The sequence below is a fragment of the Perca fluviatilis genome, chromosome 14 (genome assembly GCF_010015445.1).
Source record: "Perca fluviatilis chromosome 14, GENO_Pfluv_1.0, whole genome shotgun sequence".
In the NCBI taxonomy this organism is placed as follows: Eukaryota; Metazoa; Chordata; class Actinopteri; order Perciformes; family Percidae; genus Perca; species Perca fluviatilis.
Genome location: NC_053125.1, coordinates 35,939,784 through 35,960,308, shown reverse-complemented (window position 1 = coordinate 35,960,308; position 20,525 = coordinate 35,939,784). Strand labels below are relative to the sequence as shown.

Sequence of the window (20,525 nt, the reverse complement as noted above, 5' to 3'; positions counted from 1 at the left end):
GATTTGTTTTGATGCGCTGGATTTAACCAATCATCGAACTTCCACCTGAAACGAGTTCTAGCCAATCCGATGCAAAGTAGGGCGGGTCTTTGCCGAAATGTGAGAGTGCGGTGCCCATAGTGGTCTCCGTGGTAAATCGGCTAAAAAAAAAAAGGAGGCAAAGTTTATCAAACTTGGAGCATGTAGCTAGCTAGATACAGTCCGCTTTAGTTGAGAAAGTAGTTAAAACAAATGTCGCTGGGCATGAATAGAGGCCAAGAGGAGAAGGCTGGAGACGGGAAACCGTTTAGCTCTTGGTGCCTCAAACTGAGGGAGTCGGGTGCTTCTGCAGCGCATGTTTAAGGAAGACACTGGACAGCAGCAGCGGTAAAAAGGGCTTGCTAGTCACAAAGCTTCGGTCCCACTCTGTCATACGAGTACGTCACCGGTCACGCCCGCTACCGCTGTGACTGCGACTGTTCCTTTACTGACCGACCGTGATACAAACAATCAGTGTGTGCACATTCATAGCGGAACATGATTTATCATTATGGCCACTGTGTAAAAGCTATCTGAAGCCCAAACTGCCTTGACAAAGCTGTCTGTTTAGAATCAGCATGGTGGGTATTTAACCCTCATGCCCTCTTCGGTCATTTTTGTAAATTTTTCTCAAGTTTTTTTTTTTCATTTTGTGATCATTTTTACTGTGTTACTTCTTATGGCATGAAATTTTGTAGGAATCCTTCTCTTCAGTCACATTTTTTAAGTCCAGTGTTTTTTACTCTTACATGTCTTTTATACTTAAATGATTCATTTTGTACCCTCTGGACACCTTCGAGGCAAAAATGTCCACGCACACAAAAACTGTTATTAAATCATCATATATCAATATTTTTTTCTGCTTTTTTTTCATAAATCACTTAAACAACTTCTTACCTAATCAAAACCACCAAACATTCAATCATTTTCAGGATTTTAACCCTTTAAATGCCACTTTATGTATTTGAAGTATGTCATTATTTATAAAAAAAACACAAAAAATGATTTTTTTCCCATATAATGAATAATATGTAGATGGGGCTTTGGTGGTGATTAGAGGCTTGGATATGTCAAAGATAAGCAACAAAACTGATTTGATTGCATTAGTATTTTTTATGTAATTCCAGATACTCCCTCTGGACACCTTCGAGGCAAAAATGGCCCCATTGACTTCCATTATAACCACATGTTTTGATCTCACTGCCTTTACAGTATAAAACCATGCATTCTGTAATGTCAGCATTTCATTTGGAAGAAAACTAGTCATATTTGACATTTTTACAGTATTTCACCAGATTCAACCATTTTGCCCTTGTAGGCCGATGTATGAAATTATAGTTATATTATGGAGGTGTGTGGGGGGGGGGGGGGGGGGGGGGGGGGTGTGTGTGTGTGTGTGTGTGTGTGTGTGTGTGTGTGTGTGTGTGTGTGTGTGTGTGTGTGTGTGTGTGTGTGTGTGTGTGTGTGGTGTGTGTTGTGTGTGTGTGGGGGGGAGTTTGTGTAAATCTGGGTGAAAAAAGGGCTTCTTTTGAAGGATGCATTTCATGTGTCTTTGAAGACGCGTTGCTGAATAAAAACATTGTCTCCTGCATTTGTTGTAAACAAAACCAACTATTAGTGTGTTGATGCACCTGGCTCTAGAGAAGGAGACAGACCTGGAGCAAAGAGAAGGAGCCTTTATCTTCCAGCCAACTGCAGGACTCATCTGAAGATGACACAAGTTTCTGGAGTCTGACAAAATGGTCACTGGTAGTCCTCCAACTCTGTGAGTGCCTCTAACCCTTCCTCTGAAAGTGGAGAGGACACTGAAGATCCTGTCCATCCTAACATTGAATGGACAGTGAAGAATTGGCAAGTCTGGTCTCCATCTAATACTGAGACGCTTGCGCAACATTCAAGCACCGAACCGGCATGATGCCAGAGCCCACGAGATATGCCATATCAAGAATCAATGATGTGGCATCCTCTTTCCACCTTTTCTTCACTCTTGACTTGATCCAGCTGATTCAGGAAATGACAAACCTACACGGGAGGTGTTCAATCTCAGGATGGAGTGATGTGGATGCTCAAGAGATTTGAACATACATGGGACTTCACACTTGGCTGGTGTATACGGTCCAAAGGGGAATCCACCCGGAGCCTGTGGGATGTCCATAGTGGGAGACCAGTCTTCAGGGGCCACCATGTCCCACAAACCATTTGAAATGTCAACGCCAGTTTACAGCAAATGCAGGAGACAATGTTTTTATTCAAGCACGTCTTCAAAGACACATGAAATGCATCCTTCAAAAGATGCCTTTTTTCAGCCCTAAAAAGATCATTGCTTGCTTACAGGTTCACGCAAACTCTCACACACACACATACACACACACATACACACACACATACACACACAATACACACACACATACACACACACATACACACACAACACACACATACACACACACATACACACACACACACACACACACACACACACACACAGAGCTCCATAATATAACTATAATTTCATGCATCGGCCTACAAGGGCAAAATGGTTGAATCTGGTGAAATACTGTAAAAATGTCAAATATGACTAGTTTTCTTCCAAATGAAATGCTGACATTACAGAATGCATGGTTTTATACTGTAAAGGCAGTGAGATCAAAACATGTGGTTATAATGGAAGTCAATGGGGCCATTTTTGCCTCGAAGGTGTCCAGAGGGAGTATCTGGAATTACATAAAAAATACTAATGCAATCAAATCAGTTTTGTTGCTTATCTTTGACATATCCAAGCCTCTAATCCCCACCAAAGCCCCATTCCCCTATGATTTATTTTATGGAAAATAATTAATGTTTTGTTGGGTTTTTCATAAATAATTGTTACTTCAAAGATTTAAAACTGGCATTTAAAGGGTTAAAATCCAGAAAATGATTAAATGTTTGGTAGTTTTGAGCAATTTAGAAGTTGTTTAAGTGATTTATGAAAAAAAAGCAGAAATAAATATTGATATATGATGATTTAATAACAGTTTTTTGGACATGTACATTTTTGCCTCGAAGGTGTCGAAAGGAAGTATCTGGAACTATGTAAAAAATACTAATGCAATCAAATTAATTTTGTTGCTTATCTTTGACATATCCAAGCCTCTAATCCCCACCAAAGCCAAATCTAGATATTATTCATTATATGGAAAAAAAATCGTTTTTTGTAATAAAAAATGAAATACTTCAAATACATAAACTGGCATTTAAAGGGTTAAAATCCTGAAAATGATTGAATGTTTGGTAGTTTTGATTAGGTTACAAGTTGTTTAAGTGATTTATGAAAAAAAAGCAGAAAAAAATATTGATATATGATGATTTAATAACAGTTTTTGTGTGCGTGGACATTTTTGCCTCGAAGGTGTCGAGAGTAAGTTTTTTTAAGGAGGGCATGAGGGTTAAACAGAACGGCCTTGTCCCAGAGTTTAGACGTCTAGCTATATGAAAAGCTAAATAATGTGATGTTTTTAATAAATGTAAATAAAGCAGCTAATATCAACATGGACAAAATCATGAATGTACTAATTCTCTTTTTTTGATGATGACCTGGCCAAGGTAGTAAAGTTTTGTTTTCACGATGATTCATTGTAGGATGATATTATTGCAATATGTAAGTCCACATTGACTCTTAATTTAACATATGGTTAGAAGAAGTAAAAATTTATCCCAAACTTTTTAGTTTTTAAAAATTATGACCTTTATTATTGTGTAATCAGAAGGACTTTAACTGTTTTGCCAGTCAAATTGACTTTTAATAGTATATAAATAAAATGCATTGTTGGTTGGCACCAAAATGCATCAGATTGATGCCTTAAAATATAATTTAAATTTTTTTTTTTTAGGGGGTCTCTGACTCAGTCAGCTCATAGAGGGATAACAGCTCATTTCCGTCCATGCTAACGTCTCCCACCCAGTTCTAGGACTGACCGTTCTCTTAATATATCATTATGATATCATATCATCATTATACATCCATGGTCCGACAGTGCGACACATTGCAGTTCTTCTTCTACTTCTTTTTAGTTGCGACTTGCAACCAAAGAAGAAGAAGCTGCATACAAAACTACTCAATACAGTAATGTGAGTAAATGTATTTCTTTACTTTCCACCTCTGATTTGTACAGCAAACAAACAGAGGCAAAATTAAAACACACAACTGTATTGTGTTGAAAATGGAATACCATAGTGAGGGCCAGTGGCACAAAAAGTGGGTATGCGCTATATGCGGCGCAGCACGATGGGGGCGCCAAAGCGATGGTAAAAATAAATTAAAAAAGATCCCTACTATGGCCACCCCAAGACCCGGGCTATTGAAGGGCAGGTCTTGGCGTGGCCATAGTAGGATTCGTAATATCGTGAGCGGGGGCGCCATGAACGCTGAGCGAGCAGGTACAGTAGTGAGTTGTCGTGAGTTGCAACAGCAGTTAAATAAGATGATGGTGAAAGGCAACAGGTAGGATTTATAGTGGGACGTCTGTGCTTGGAGGCTTGTAAATATTCATGTTAACAGACTAGCTAGCGTTAGCTAACACTGGGAATGTAGCAGCCAAATAATTAATATTATTAATATGGAAAATCAATTACATAATGTTTGTTTGACAATATGTCTTAGTGGAAAAGAACACAGGCAAGGAGTAAATGAGACAGACATGAGGTGGGTGATGGCATCAGGTAGAGATGAGACCAGTGATGACATCAGGTAGAGATGAGACCAGTGATGACATCAGGTAGAGATGAGACCAGTGATGACATCAGGTAGGAGTTCTATTTGTTGGACCTAGGGCTGGACCCGAATATTCGAATATTCGTTCGGTGGGTTGGTATTCGATTTGAAAATTTGACAATCGAATATTCGTTTTTTTTTTAAATAATTTTATTTTATTTTGGTTTATTTATTTTCTGCATTTATCTCTCATTCACACTCCAGTCCAGTTGGTGGCGGTAATGCACATTTAAGTTGGTTTACCAACCGCCAATAAAATGGAAAATTGTTTTCCATTTTTCCGTTGTGATTCGGCCAGAAACTTCAACATTGTGAGGCGAAGAGATCGTTTTGGAATATGAAGCTTGGATATTACATTTCCTTGGACTCTTGGGGATTTATGAAAATCAAATTTTGGTCAAAATACCACTTTGTTGCTGAAAGAAAAACGAAAACAGATATGCATGCACTCTCGGCTGCGCAGATTACGGCTGAGTTGTTTTATTTTCTTTTACTTTGTAACAGTTGGCTGTATATTTTGAAGATTTAATGCTTTAAAGTTATAAAAACGCTCATGAGTGGAAGTTTTATCGAGGTTAGAGCGACGCCCCAGTCACAAAGTGTCCCGTTGACGAGACGGTGATCCTTGAGAGGTTCAAAGTTTATTAATTCTGAACGCGTCTGGCCTGTCTATCTATATTGCACCAAATACGACACTGCACTCTCTTGTGAAGTCGTTTGGATGAAAGGTTCTCAAAATAATCAAAATGCAAACAAACAGACAGACACATAGAGATTCCTGCCTTTATTCGAGATAGTAATATGTTCAGCCCCCTCTCTCCGAAGCTTCGAATATTCGATGGTCATTACTATCGAAGCTTTGAAGCTCAAAAAATGGTATTCGGACCAGCCCTAGTTGGACCACACAAAAGTTGCAGATAGTGGCTGATATACTTAAAAATAAACCTTTATTATTTAAAGTCCATACATGATGATGTCCAGCACACTTCCTTATTTCTTTTTTGTGGGGGGGGGCAAAATTGTTGATGCATATCCCTCTGACACAGGGTAGTTGCGGGCACTAAAATAAGATCAGGATAGAATTATACAAAATAAATAAATACAATAGAATAGACAGTCCAGGACAAGAAAAACAAAATCATGCACGACATGTTAAACAGTCTTTCAGCAGACTACCAAAACACTGCTGCATGTCCATCCATTGGCCAATGTGAGGTTGAGGTAGTCCAACAAACAGACCCCTGTATTGCACCCAGACCGCTTCCACCCTCAATTCCGTGAACATTTTTTTATTTTGTTTTACTTTTTTTTGGTTAAGGACTTAAGGATGAACAGAATCTCTCAACATTTTGCGGCAATGTTCAAAATAGTAATTCTCCGGGCTGCTTTCTTATTTGGGCCTAGACTAGGGCTGCACAATAGTTAGTTTTTTTTTATTGTCATCACAATATCAACTGAATGGCATTTTGAATGGAAAACATGTGACTTTATGTCACATTGTTTTGTCTGTAACGGTAGCAGAATGAAACTCCTCCTCCTCCTCCTCCTCCTCACTGATCACCAGTGCAGCGTTTCCTCCTGTAACTTAATGAGATCACAAGATCCAGATCCTGACTGGGAACTACTGGGTGGAACGATGCACAGAAAGCAGAACGCTGCTTTCACTCCAAGTCCTTCTGCAGTTTGAAGACAGACTGGGACTAGAAATGAGATGAGGCAGATAGGTAAGAGTTGAGTTAGAGCAGCAGAGGAAGCAGCAGCCATCTTTACTGATCACACACACACACACACACACACACACACACACACACACACACACACACACACACACACACACACACACACACACACACACAGAGAGAGCACTAACTGACCTCAGTCTGCTTTATGAACTCTTCTCTCTCTGCACCGTCCCACTATTTCTACCCTCATTAAGTAACAGAAACCCTTTGACCTGTTTGTTGGTCATTGTTATATTCTATATTTATTAGAGATGCAGCTATATTTGGTTCCTAATAGTTAAATGTGTATGTAGATCTCTCTGTGTTCATCTTTATGTCTGATTCTGTCTTCCTGTAAACACATGTTCCTAGGATGGTGAAGGCAAGCTAGTCCCGCCTTACTCTGCCTCTGATTGGCTTAACCTGGTATTCTCACCCTGACCCTAACCAATCTCACTCCTCATGCCTAAATCTAACCAATCACACTGAGAAAGGCAACCAGTACTAGCCAATCAGAGGCAGAGTGGGACTTTCCTTTGCCATCCTAGGAAACAAGCACTTATTACTTTAATAACACTGGAGACTTTATTATTATTATTATTATTATTATTATTATTATTATTATTATTATTATTATTATATAGGCGTAGGAGCAAGCTCTCATTTCCAATGACGCCCTGATTACACTCCATACACAATTACAACACATACAGAACCACCGAACATAGCAATTAATATACACTATACAGTAGTACTACACAGTACACACATGGAACAGTTACAGGATGGTACACTCCAAATGCACATGTCCATTCATTCTACATGGCTTCATAAAGAAGACATTTAAAGGGATTACATTGAATCAGGCTGTTCCATTTCATTAAGGACTGCAGGTTATTCCATTTATATGGGGCATCATATTCAAATGCAGTTGTGCCTAATTCTGTCCTAACAAAGGGAATATTTAGGACCAAGGAGTCCCTAGAGCGAGAGTCATAGTGATACCATTTAAAATTCAGCAAGCTTGTTCAATATACAGGTAATTTAATTTAAATCCAACCATATGTGTAGTAGTGAAGATAGTAAGGATGGGGGCTTCAGATGGAGGTAGAACTAACAGACTTGTGTTTGTCCCCTTCGAGTTTTTTTTTTCACCATCTGCTAGAAGAATTGGGATGGATCCGTGGAAGTGGGGGCCGTCTGATGCCTTGGATGTTATGAAGAGTTGCCGGTGAAAAACACATCTAAAGAATGTAAATGTGACCCTCAATGTGAGTAGTTTGTCTCTTTGTAGCTGCATGAGGCTCATTCTGCTTTAACCTCTGTTGCCTCTTTTTGGGTCTATTCCCCCCAAAGGGAAAAGCTTCTAACAGAAGAACTGGGAGGCCAGAATGCATGTATGAGACTTCATTAGAAACCTACATTCTTCTAGTTTATGAAAATGGGCTGGATTAGCATGATATAACCTCTCCACAACCTCTCCTAAACCTCTCCAAGTGACCACATTTTGCTAAATGCTTTTACTCACTTCTATGTATGGGATTAGTTTTGTGACTTTAATTCCAAGCAAAACTCTCAAAAAAAAAAAAAAAAAAAAAATTGTCACCTCAAAGGTAAAACTTATAATAAATAAAATAAAACATTAGTGTAGTTGTAAACTATTGGTCTTTTATTTGTTTGATATTATGTCCTTTTGTTTACAGTTCCCTCTGCTTCTTTCTCAATGATCAGTCTTTTGCTCTCTCCATCACGTTTGCAGTCATGCTCTTAGCTTTCTCCTTTGCGCTCTCTGACTTTTTGCTTGCGATTCTGACACAAACATCTCACGTGGGCGGGTCTTACAGGGTGTCGTCCCCATTGGCTAATGAGAGTTAAGGGGAAAGTTTGAGTGACAGCTCAGCCTCAGTGCAGGTAAACTAACGTTAGAGACTCAGAGTCTGGTCTGGAGGACACACAAGCCACTCCACAGGGGATTACTACAAGATTAATAAAGTGTAAGTATTATTAATATATATATTATCTGTGATCTACGTTGCAAGCATGGTTACTAGACATTTGTTGTTTCGTTGTGTTAAGCGACTAGCTAGCTAGCTAGTAAAAGCTTTTTAAGTTAGCATTTAACATTAGCTATAGGCTACTGCTAACGTTATCTAAAACTTGTAGCCACCGGCTACCTTACTGAGCTAATAATTTACCATGGGAATCATGTATTCTTCGTGAGGCCTTACTCAATGGAGCTGTATTAATTATCGTCTTCTCTCTGTAGAGACCTGCAGGACCCGAGCAGAGCTATGATCGCTTTCCCAGGTAACCTAAAGGTTAGTAACGTAGCTATATTATGGTCTATTAGGAAAAATTATTATCCAGCTAACTAGTAATTGTTGTGGTTGCTATTGACCTGATAATACACAATGCTAGGGTATTGGTTAAGTTGTACAATGTAGAAGCTGTGAATGTAATGTATTATATCTAGAGGTTGACACATACTGTACAGTACAAATGCAGTGTTAGCACTGCTTAACTGGTTCATCTTTATAGTTTTGTGCTCATCTGTACTTTCCTAGTTATGACAAAGACTGGCTATCCTAACTCTAATTACATGTCTTCTGTTGCATTTGCAAGCAGGTCAGCATAAGGAAAATGTTCATAGTGTTTTTAAAGCCTACACATTTGCTAATGGCTACTTAAAAGCAAGTTATTTTAATTGTAAATCACACAACCTTGGAAGCCTCAGTTATCAGTAAGAACTTTGTTACCATTTGATTTGTGTAAGAAACTTTGTTATAATTTTCTATCACAGCTCACATCAGGCAGCAGGCAGACCAACCAGGAGGACGTGGAGCAGCAGAGGGAGAGGAGCCTTCGGTCTCTCTGTGGAGGAAACACTGTGTGCGAAGGCTTCAAACAGCCAGGGTATAGACCAATAGTGTATGTATTGATCATATTTTGCTCAGATACTCAGTTAACACTTACAATAACCTTTTTCTTAAGTTTTCATTGGTGTACTTGTAGTTTCTTAGTCCATTGTATGTCAATATATCCTACTACAGTATACTGTCCTGTAATTTAATTTGTGTTTACATTGTCTTACTGTAATTATATTTTAAAATGCACATAATATATTAAAACATTTTTTTACATTCACCCTTGTCTGTTTGGTTCATTATATAAAACAGGAAATAAGGTTGAGACTATTATAATGCTTTATTTTTAGTCCAATATAAAACTTCACATACATAATGGATATTTGAACATATTTAGCTGGGGCTCCGGTGGTAGAAGAAGCTGGAACTCAGTGTCAGTCATTATTTGCAGTACATCACAGGTCAGGGTCAGTTTTTCATCACCAACAATACACAAACATACTGAGTAATTGGGTTATGTATATATTTCACATATTCAGTTTCACCTAAGGCAAGCTGTATTTCTCTGCTGACTTGTGTCTGCAACAACACTTCTGAGGGTGGTGCAGGAATATCACACACAACTCCTGGATGCCTGGGATCATCTGGTCTCCTGAGCTCACTGATGGCCCACCGCTCCAGTCTGGACGACAGCCTTTTCTGCAGGACAGTTCTCTGAAGGGCTGGGATGTGGCTGTAGTCCTTCACTTCCTTGACTTCTTATTGTAAAGCTTGAAGTACCTTATTGGATGATAAAAAAGTGTTTGAAATTAGCTCAATAATAAATAATTGTAATAAAGCCTGCACTCTAGAAACATTTTTCTAGCTTTCTGAACACTACTGGAACACTTATTTCTGGAATATTATTGATCACACTTTCTAGATTCCTACCTCCACGTTGACTACATGTGTAAAGTAAGATATGGCCAGCCACCAGGACACATGCACATCACATCAAACCATAAGGATCACTAAGCAAAGTATTTGTCAAGGGCCTGGTGTGTTAGTTAAAGTACATAGTTTGGACAGTAGTAACACTATGCATTAATTCTAAATATTGTTGACATTTACAGCGCTAAAAAATACAAAAAATACGTCCGTTATCTGCCATCTTAAGGTAGTGCAAAGAAAGAACAGTGTGTACAGATGGAACATTATCTAATGTATGTGTCGAACCCTATATATATTACATTCACAGCTTCTACATTGTACAACTTAACCAATACCCTAGCATTGTGTATTATCAGGCCAATAGCAACCACAACAATTAGTAGTTAGCTGGATAATAATTTTTCCTAATAGACCATAATATAGCTACGTTACTAACCTTTAGGTTACCTGGGAGAGCATCGTAGCTCTGCTCGGGTCCTGCAGGTCTCTACAGAGAGAAGACGATAATTAATACAGCTCCATTGAGTAAGGCCTCACGAAGAATACATGATTCCCATGGTAAATTATTAGCTCAGTAAGGTAGCCGGTGGCTACAAGTTTTAGATAACGTTAGCAGTAGCCTATAGCTAATGTTAAATGCTAACTTAAAAAAGCTTTACTAGCTAGCTAGCTAGTCACTTAACACAACGAAACAACAAATGTCTAGTAACCATGCTTGCAACGTAGATCACAGATAATATATATATTAATAATACTTACACTTTATTAATCTTGTAGGAATCCCCTGTGGAGTGGCTTGTGTGTCCTCCAGACCAGACTCTGAGTCTCTAACGTTAGTTTACCTGCACTGAGGCTGAGCTGTCACTCAAACTTTCCCCTTAAGTCTCATTAGCCAATGGGGACGCACCCCTGTAAGACCCCACCTCGAAAGTTTGTGTCAGAATCGCAAGCAAAAGTCAGGGAGCGCAAACGAGAAAGCTAAGAGCATGACTGCAAACGTGATGGAGAGAGCAAAAGACTGATCATTGAGAAAGAAGCAGGGGGAACTGTAAACAAAAGGACATAATATCAAACAAATATAAGACCAATAGTTTACAACTACACAAATGTTTTATTTGCAAGTTTTAAGTTTTACCTTTGAGGTGACAGTTTATTTGCTTGAGTTAGTGTTTTTTGTTTGATACTTGAGAAGTTTTGCTTGGAATTAAAGTCACAAAACTAATCCCATATCTATGCTATTAGACAAAAACACACTAAAGACTTAAAATGACTTCCAAAACCTTTTAACATTCATTCAAACACTGCTGATCATATTTGTTCTCATAAATCACATGGATGTGGCTGCTGGCTCTGGGAGGCGGGACTTAGCTCTGTTGCCCATTCATTAGGACTGGCTCCCATTGGTTGTTCCTATCATGCTATGTACCGTTGGAAAGGGAACGGGATTGGCTACAGCTGCCATGATTGACGTGTTGATAGCCAATGAGAGCTGTTTCTAAGATGGCTGTTCAGAGAGATGACGCAGCGTATTATTCTTGCTGGACGTCGGGGGCTGTCCCGGGGTGAAAACTAAACAGAAAAGGCGGGGATAGTTTCTTTGTGTAGACAGCAACGTGAAGAAAACAAACGTACCCAGGAACTAGGGGTGGGCAATACTGGGAATTTTGTTATTGATCTGATACCAAGTAAATACAGGGCTAGTATCGCCGATACCGATTCCGATACTTTTTACTTGTAACTCACGATCATTGAATAACTTAGTGATTTTGCCTTTAGTTAGTTGATTATCATTATGATAAAACACAGGCAAATCTAAATGTTTTTATTTACTAACTAGAACAATATAAAAAAAATTTAATGGTATAAAAATTAATATACAGTAACAAAATATAAATATAACAAAGTCACCAACACGACCAAAAATACCTTCCATTATACAAAGATATATGTGAAAAAATAAAAATAAGTAAACAAAAACCCCAATGTATAAATATGAATGTAACTGTTCTGACTCTCCGCTCTCCACCTCGGGAGAGCAGGGAGGGGGAGGGGAGAGAGAGAGAGAGAGAGAGAGAGAGAGACAGAGAGAGAGAGAGAGAGAGACAGAGAGAGAGAGAGAGAGAGAGAGAGACAGAGAGAGAGAGAGAGAGAGAGAGAGACAGAGAGAGAGAGAGACAGAGAGAGAGAGAGAGAGAGAGAGAGGGAGAGAGACAGAGAGAGAGAGAGAGAGAGAGAGAGAGAGAGAGAGAGAGAGAGAGAGAGAGAGAGAGGTGCGCTGTTTGCACACTGCACACAGAATTGGAGAGACGCTGTGCTCGCATGAACTCGTGAAACTGCAATAAAAGTATTGATCTCATCAGTATATGCACATACAGTATGGATCCGATACCAATACTCATCTTGGTATCGATACTATCGATTTTTAGATGGATACGCCCAGCCCTACCAGGAACACGGTGCAGGGCGAGGAGACGGAACGAGGTCGGCACATGAAGTTAGCAGACAGTTAGCATGGACTCTACAGGACAATATTCCTAACCTGGAGGAATTCTTTCCATCTGGGGACACTTCCGGACTACAGGAATATTAATAAGACAGGAAAGGACGGGGACTGGAGGTTTAGGACAGACTCCAGGTAGGGAAGCGCCATCATCTCCTTTTTATTTTGTTCCTTTGTTGTTGATCCACGCGCCATGTGTTAAAAATAATAATTCTCTGTGTGTTGATCAGCAGATAGTATATGAGTATAGTGATGTTCTAGTGTCTCCTGTCTCATGGTGTGTCTCTGGTTCTTGAAAAGCAGTCGCCTGCTGTATTCATCTTATAGGAGTATTACTAATGAAGCAATTTAATTGTCACATTAAATCCATAATAACTGACTCCCATTTGTTTGATGTAATCTTCAAGATATCAAAAAGTACTGTATAATTACTGTGGTCAGCAGGGATTATGAAACTAATTGATACAGAACAGCCTAATCACTAATCCCTCTTTTAGCTACAATTTTAGGTAAACTGTAATTTGGCTTTAAGGTCCCCCTTGGCTTCTTGCTATCAATCTTCTGGATTAGACCGTTCAGCTTGTCCAATTTGAAACTTGAAACCGTTTTTTTTTTTCTGAATGAGAAGAACAGATTCACTGGCCCTCATTTATCAACCAGCGCAGATCTGAGCGCAGAAATCATCTTACGACCGGCTTCACGTGTGATTCATCAAACGTTGGTATCCCACCAATCAGAGCGTAAGAATGGTCGTACATTGATAAATGCAGCGGCTGGAAACGATTGTAATTTAAATATCACGCCCCGATATATTCTGGGTTTTGAGGCCTCACCGCTACAATTTACAACATGGTGAGAGGTAATCCGGCTGAGAAGCAGCCCTGATATCTCAGGTTCATTTGCACCAACGTGTGTACTTTTTGGCAGCCTGCAAACTGGTATTAAAGGCTGTAGAAAGAATGGGGAATGGAAGGAGATCACTGATGTGGTCAACAGTGTTGCCGTAGTAAATCAGACTCCAGCTGAAGTTCATTTAATTTATACACCCTTGACACATGTATTCTATAGTCCTAATAGTAATATACAGGCTTATATTGCCATCTCTTAGGCCTACATGTAGGTGTACTTATATTTGAATAAACACACAGTAGCAGAGTTTATGCAGTGTCTTTTATTTTACTCGTGTTTTTTTTCACGAGTCAGAACGAGGCAACAGCTGAGGGGGAGAGTGCTATGTCTTTACACACCAGAAAGGTGTCTGCTGCTGCTAGCCTCGTCTGGACACACGTATGTTTCCCATTGATCAAATGAAATACCATCTTAAACTTACAAATATACTGATTTGATTACAGCAAAGACAACGTCGGCAGTATTGACGGCAAAATAGGCTAGAGAATAGGCCTATTTCATTCTGTATTGATATTAGAAAATCTTTTTTTTTAAATTACATTTATATATCTGCATTATATCAAAACCTATAGGCTTGCAAACATCAACATGTCATTTATTAATATGCATTCATGTCTAAATGACATACATCTCTTCCTTTTCTATTTTGCATGGAAACGCTTCCAACACGCTCGCGTCTCGCGTGAAAAATAGGCGTCGGTTCTATTTCTAGCAGGCACGTGTCTCAGGCGCGGCATCGAGCCGCGTCTCACGCAGGCAGTGTAAGCTCTAACCTGTTACCATGGGAGCCGAAATATAAACAGACATGCCACGCGGCTGACACGCTCGCGCGACGCAGCCAGTGTGTAACCAGCCTAAAACAATGTTGCAGACCAGCGCACAGAGGTCTTCTGAAAGAGCCAGATCTGCCATTGCTGAGAAGTGATCAACTGATGACTTCTTCTTCTCCTGTTAAACTGATTATATGCTGCACCACTTTCGGGTACTTTCAAGAGTTCATTTATAAGGAACCAAACAACTCAGGTGTGAAGGAGACCTTCCTGTTGTGAAAGTGTGTCAGACATTTTGGATACAGCACTAAAGCTGTCTGAAAGGGTTCCCATTGTTAGTCCTGTGCTACTGCTGCTTGGAGCTTTCTTAACTCCATGTTAGAGACTTCTTTTTCCTCAACGATGTTGGATGTTGATATCGCCACAGTCAGCGTTTACTACTTACTACTAGTTTCATCACTTCAGCAGAGGTGGTCATTTCCAAACAGGCTCAGTAGCTTGATGGTTAGAAACCCCAAAAAAAAAAAAAAAAAAAGTTCGTAATATCACAAACAACCGAGTCTGAGGGAGACAGGAAGACAGCTGTCTTTTGTTTTAAGACTTTTATTGATGCAAAGTTCAAACATAAAAATACCATACATCAAATCATGATATGATCAAATAATTAAAGAGACTATATCTTACATTGCCAGAAGGTGTAGGAAAAGATGCGACCGATTCTATTCTGGCTCAAAAGTCTTTTGACTCCACCAGTCACTTCTCAAAGTTTCCTCTTTAATTATTGTGTTCGTTGAAAGGCAGACCAGGAAATGAATACTCAGGATTACTTCAGTTAAACCATAACAATCTTTAGTAAAATGATATTGCAAACAGATATTTCATATGCATATGGATCAGCCGCTCCTTCGAGACTTTCTCTCTCTAACCACCAACAAAGTCTCTCCAGGTCTGACCCCGGACCTTCCTTTTCCCTTTTCTTTTATTCATCTTCAGGTTCCTCCTCCCACCATGGTGTCTGGGCCGCCAGTCGGTGTGATATCACTCAGACTCTCTGTCTCCGAGAAGATAGAGAAGTTGCGCGCCGCTAGCCTTGGGATCGCTCTCATTCTCTTCTTCTCTCATGGCCTAAAGATTGTCTGTTCCTTTAAGAGATTTCATTAGTTGCATTCTGTTCCAAATGTTTATTTAACAAATGATGAGCACTTTTGCTCCACTAAATTTGAACCCGTCTTATCTTCCACATGGCAGACAGGAGGAGACAGCGGGGGCCATCCCAGGCTACAGGACATTCTTATTCTAAACCCAATAGATTTCTACAAAGGGCAAATTAAATGTAGTTGTTCTAGGATACCGGAGCTTTTAATTGTGTTCTGTTTGATGTCTAGTGTCGGCTAAAATCACTTTTTATTGAGTTTCCTGTCAGTGAAATGCTCTGAGTGAATTTAAGCTGGGCTTTTATTTTGAAGGGTAGACACGGAAGATCCAGAACTATAGCAGCGTTTGTTGTGCAGTCGTTTAGATTTATTCACAGTTTATTAATATCCTACGCTGTTTTCTCCAAAATACTCTGAGTTCATGTTGTACCCAGGAGGCCGAGGGTGAAGTAGGATGAACGGCTCTGGAGATATTTAGAAGACACACACACACACACACACACACACACACACACACACACACACACACACACACACACACACACACACAGAGGGGCCTTGAGTTCTAGTTAGATAAACATGCATTCAGGGTGTGAACAGTCAGCTGACTTCAGTCTGTCCTTGGTGACTGGAGGGAGTGTACATTTGAAAAGGTTTCCATGGAAACCAGAGCATTCCTCAGATAAGAGCTGCAGCTGTTTCCACGCTAACACCGAGCACATTATCAGACTCTGTGGATGTGAGGAAAGCTCCTGAATATCTCTGGGGGCTTTGATTTGTCCTGAACAGAATCCAGAGTGAGTCCAGCAGCCCCAGTGGAGATCTGCTGGATCTCAGGACCAGAGAGGAATGGAGGAGGACAACCAGAACCAGGAGCAGCGGAGCACCGAGGTCCCCAGAAGACCAGCAGCAGACTGGGACTCTGATAGCAGCCATGTTCAGGTCAGTGTTTAGGACACAACAACCACTCTAAAGTAACAGAGGGCTATTTCACCAAACCTAGATAGTGGATTAGACCAGGATTTCCCAGGTATCCTGGATGTATCATATTATATATATTATATATGTTTCATGAAAGCAGGGGCAGATAAGTTACCATGGAGATTTATTCTGTGCAGCTATCCCAGGGATGTACAATCTGACTTTTTCAGTCCTGATACAGATGCCTGGGCTTTGTGTATCTGTCGATACCCGATACCGTTGTTGAATTAATAATAAACTGTGTATACCTTCCACCTTATACCTTCCTTCCACCAGACGTTCCTAACTAAGACTAAATAACAGAGATGTAATGTATTGAATTCTTATTTATTTGTTATTTAAAAAAATAAATGTGGATTCAAATCTAAAACAGAATGTAATCAAATTTCTTAAAATAAAATAAATAAAATGTAGCAGTAGAAACAAAACAGTGTATTGGTCAAACATACAACAGTAATCACACAGTAAAAAACATTGTAAAGATGTCAAACATATATTAAGTGCAAAGTCCTGCAAACAGGAATTCAAAATAAAACACTGCAGCTGAACCTGAGAATAAACTAATAAAAAGTTGGTCACACATCCAAATAATAACCAAAACATTGTAAACATGTGGTGCAGTGTCACACCACTCATGACCTGGGAATGCTCACTTAATCAGCAATGGTAAAGTCTTTCTCATGAAGACAAGCAGGTCTGCTCTCTTGGAAAGTATCTGAAACAGAAAATAAGTATATAATATATATGGCTAATAGGGCTGCAGATATCGATTATTTTAGTAATCGAGTATTCTACCGATTATTCCATCAATTAATCAAGTAATATATTATTGAAGAGCAATAATAAACAATAGTTTGGTTAAATCCTCGGAAAAAGCAACATTTGAATTGCATACATTGCTTACAATATCATCTCTCAAAAAACTAAACATATTAAGTGCATTTAAGTGCCATATTACATTGTTTTTAAATAAAAAAATTTCAAATCATATCAACCTCAAACTATGCACAAATTAAACCAGTCCCAACCTGGGGTCCGGGCCCCCCCAGGGGGGGTGGCAAAGATCACAGGGGGGGCGCAAGTCTTTATCTGGTTTGAGGTTAAAAAAAAATATTTGCACATGTTAAACAAATTATGATAATACACTAGAATATATAATGTATACAAAAGTCTGTATGAAAACTATATATTTTGTTGTATCACATATCATTTTTCCTGCCGCCACCGCATCACTGTTGTATGAATGAAACATGGCGGAGAAACGTAACAGTGCTGATAACTGCTCTGTATCAAAAAAGAAAGTAAGGCTCTATCTCCAGAGTTACCTCAACTTCGGTTTCGGGGGGCTCAGCTCTTCTTAGACATGAGTAGGCGGGGCGCCAAGGAAAAAAGGTTGGGAACCACTGAATTAAACATACATAAACATTACATTAAGTTGTGTAAACTTAACTTTCAGAACTACAAGTTTCAACCATGGGAAACTATGGGCAGTGGTGGCCTAAAGGTTTCCATGGAAACCAGAGCCTGACTTCTTGTTTCTTGTTACAGACGATAACGGCAGACGCTTAACGTCTTGCGATTTTAAGTCCTCCACAACGAAATACAGTCACTAATTACACCGTTTAGCTGTATTTTAACCGGACCTGTCTGGCCGCAGTTTCTCCGTTGTTTGCAAAACTTTCCTCCGCTCCGTTAGCTAACGTCTAGGTATTTGTTGTGCTAACGGCTAGTGCGCCTACCTGCTACTAGCGGGAGTTAAAGGCGAACCACTCAGGATTTTGCCTCCTGGGAAATCTAATCTATTCCATATTTTGGTAGCAGTAACGAGCTATCCACAGCTTGCTAATACAAGCAGGAGCACCTGCATTGTATTTCAACTTGTGAAGGTTTTTAGGTTTTAGGAGAAGGCCTCCATCAACGTTGCTACTAGCTAAACTAGCAAGCTACACGATGCCCCCACTCAGCTGTTCACCTGGCTGTGACTCGTGCCTCCTGTTCAGCCAGAAGATAGTGGAACTTGAAGCCAGAATATCGACTCTCCACCAGATCAAGGCAAGTGAAGAGTTCCTCGACTCCATTATCATTGGAAGTTCCCCCCACACACACACTGACGGATGTTTTGATTCCACTGTGCCCTGCACTACTCTCACCCACCACGCACTAATACAACCTCTGTCCTTGTTGTCTCTCCCCCGGCTTCTGCCGAGTACCCAGCCAGCTCTGCGCACCAGCTCCACTCCACACCAGCCCGGAGCCATGGCGTGTAAGCAAGCACCAGAGCAGGCGGTCAGGACAACGCTCAGCCCCAGCCCAACCCCTACAACTAGAAAACCGCTACAGCATTCTAACGAACGACGAGGAGTTCCCTTCTCTGCCACGTCCCCACGCAGCTCATCCTGGTCCAGCCACACAGTCGACATTATGTTGAAAATATCACAGATTCATGTCCCCCAGGCATTGATCCTGATAGCACTATACAAGTGGATGAATCTGAAAATGTTTTCTGCAGGATAACATGTAGTACTAGTGTTATTCCAGTAACGTGTAGTACTAGTACTATTCCAGTAACATGTAGTACTAGTACTATTCCAATTATAATCAACAACAGACCACACAAAGTGGTGAATAGAGGGGCAATACTTAACAACCTAATTGGAATTAAAACTACCACTGCAATGATAGAAAAGGAGACGAAAATTAGATGTGGATTACTAAATATCAGATCTCTGTCTTCTAAAGCAGTACTAGTAAATGAATTGATATCTGATAATCAAATTGATCTATTCTGTCTTACTGAAACATGGCTGGGCCATGAAGAATATGTTAGTCTAAATGAAGCGACTCCTCCCAGTCATATTAATACTCAAATTCCTAGAGGCTCAGGCCGAGGAGGGGGAGTTGCAGCCATATATGATTGAAATCCTGTTGTTAATTAATCCTAAACCCAAACTGAATTATAACTCTTTTGAAAGCCTTGTTCTTAATCTTCAACATCCAACACGGAAATCAGAACAGCCAATTATATTTGTTGTTGTCTACCGAGCTCCAGGTCCGTATTCTGAATTTTTATCTGAATTCTCAGAGTTTTTATCATGTGTAGTCCTTAAATCAGACAAAGTACTTATTGTAGGTGATTTTAATATCCATGTGGACGTTGACAGCAATAGCCTTACTACTGCTTTCAACACATTACTGGATTCAATCGGTTTCAGTCAGACTGTGCACAAGGGCGCACTGTTTTAACCACACCCTCGACCTTGTGCTGGCATATGGTATTGAAATTGAGGATTTAATAATATTTCCGCAGAATTTGGTATTATCAGATAATTTTTTAATTACTTTTGAATTCTTGCTACCTGACCATACTAAACTAGATAATGGCTTCTACACTAGATGCCTATCTGACAGTGCTATAGCTAAATTTAAGGAAGATATTACAACAGCATTTGACTCTATGTCGTGCCTTAGAAAAACAGAGGACCTCTATGTTAACCTCAGTCCCTCTCGGGTTGATGCATTTGTGGACGGTGCTGTGACTTGCCTACGGACGACCTTGGACTCTGTCGCTCCTCTCAAAAAGAAGACGATGAAGCGAAGGAAAACAGCTCCTTGGTATAACGAACAAACTCGCAGATTGAAACAAGTCTCGCGAAACCTCGAGGATAAGTGGCGCTCCACCAAAGTGGAAGAATCCCGTCTGGATTGGCAAGAAAGTCTCAAAACCTAAAGGAAGGCCTTAAGAAAAGCCAGATCAGACTATTACTCTTCACTAATAGAAGAAAATAAGAACAACCCAAGGTTTCTTTTCAGCACTGTAGCCAGGCTGACAGACAGTCATAGCTCTACTGAGCCATCTATTCCTCTAGCTCTGAGTAGTGATGACTTCATGAGCTTCTTTAATGATAAAATTAAAATTAAAATTAAT

General features: G+C 39.8%; 1 protein-coding gene and 1 pseudogene across 1 annotated transcript in view; one reads left to right on the top strand and one right to left on the bottom strand.

Annotated features, from left to right (window-relative positions):
• LOC120572754 overlaps positions 1–20,525 on the bottom strand; it is a 572,223-nt pseudogene that overhangs the window by 152,507 nt on the left and 399,191 nt on the right.
• Positions 1–20,525, top strand: part of LOC120572762 (zinc finger protein 2-like) — a 109,183-nt gene that overhangs the window by 67,825 nt on the left and 20,833 nt on the right. Inside the window, exon 3 of the mRNA XM_039822184.1 lies at positions 16,409–16,561. Coding sequence (XP_039678118.1) covers positions 16,469–16,561 — 93 coding nt within the window. The 5' untranslated portion in view covers positions 16,409–16,468. The remainder of the gene's footprint in view (positions 1–16,408; positions 16,562–20,525) is intronic.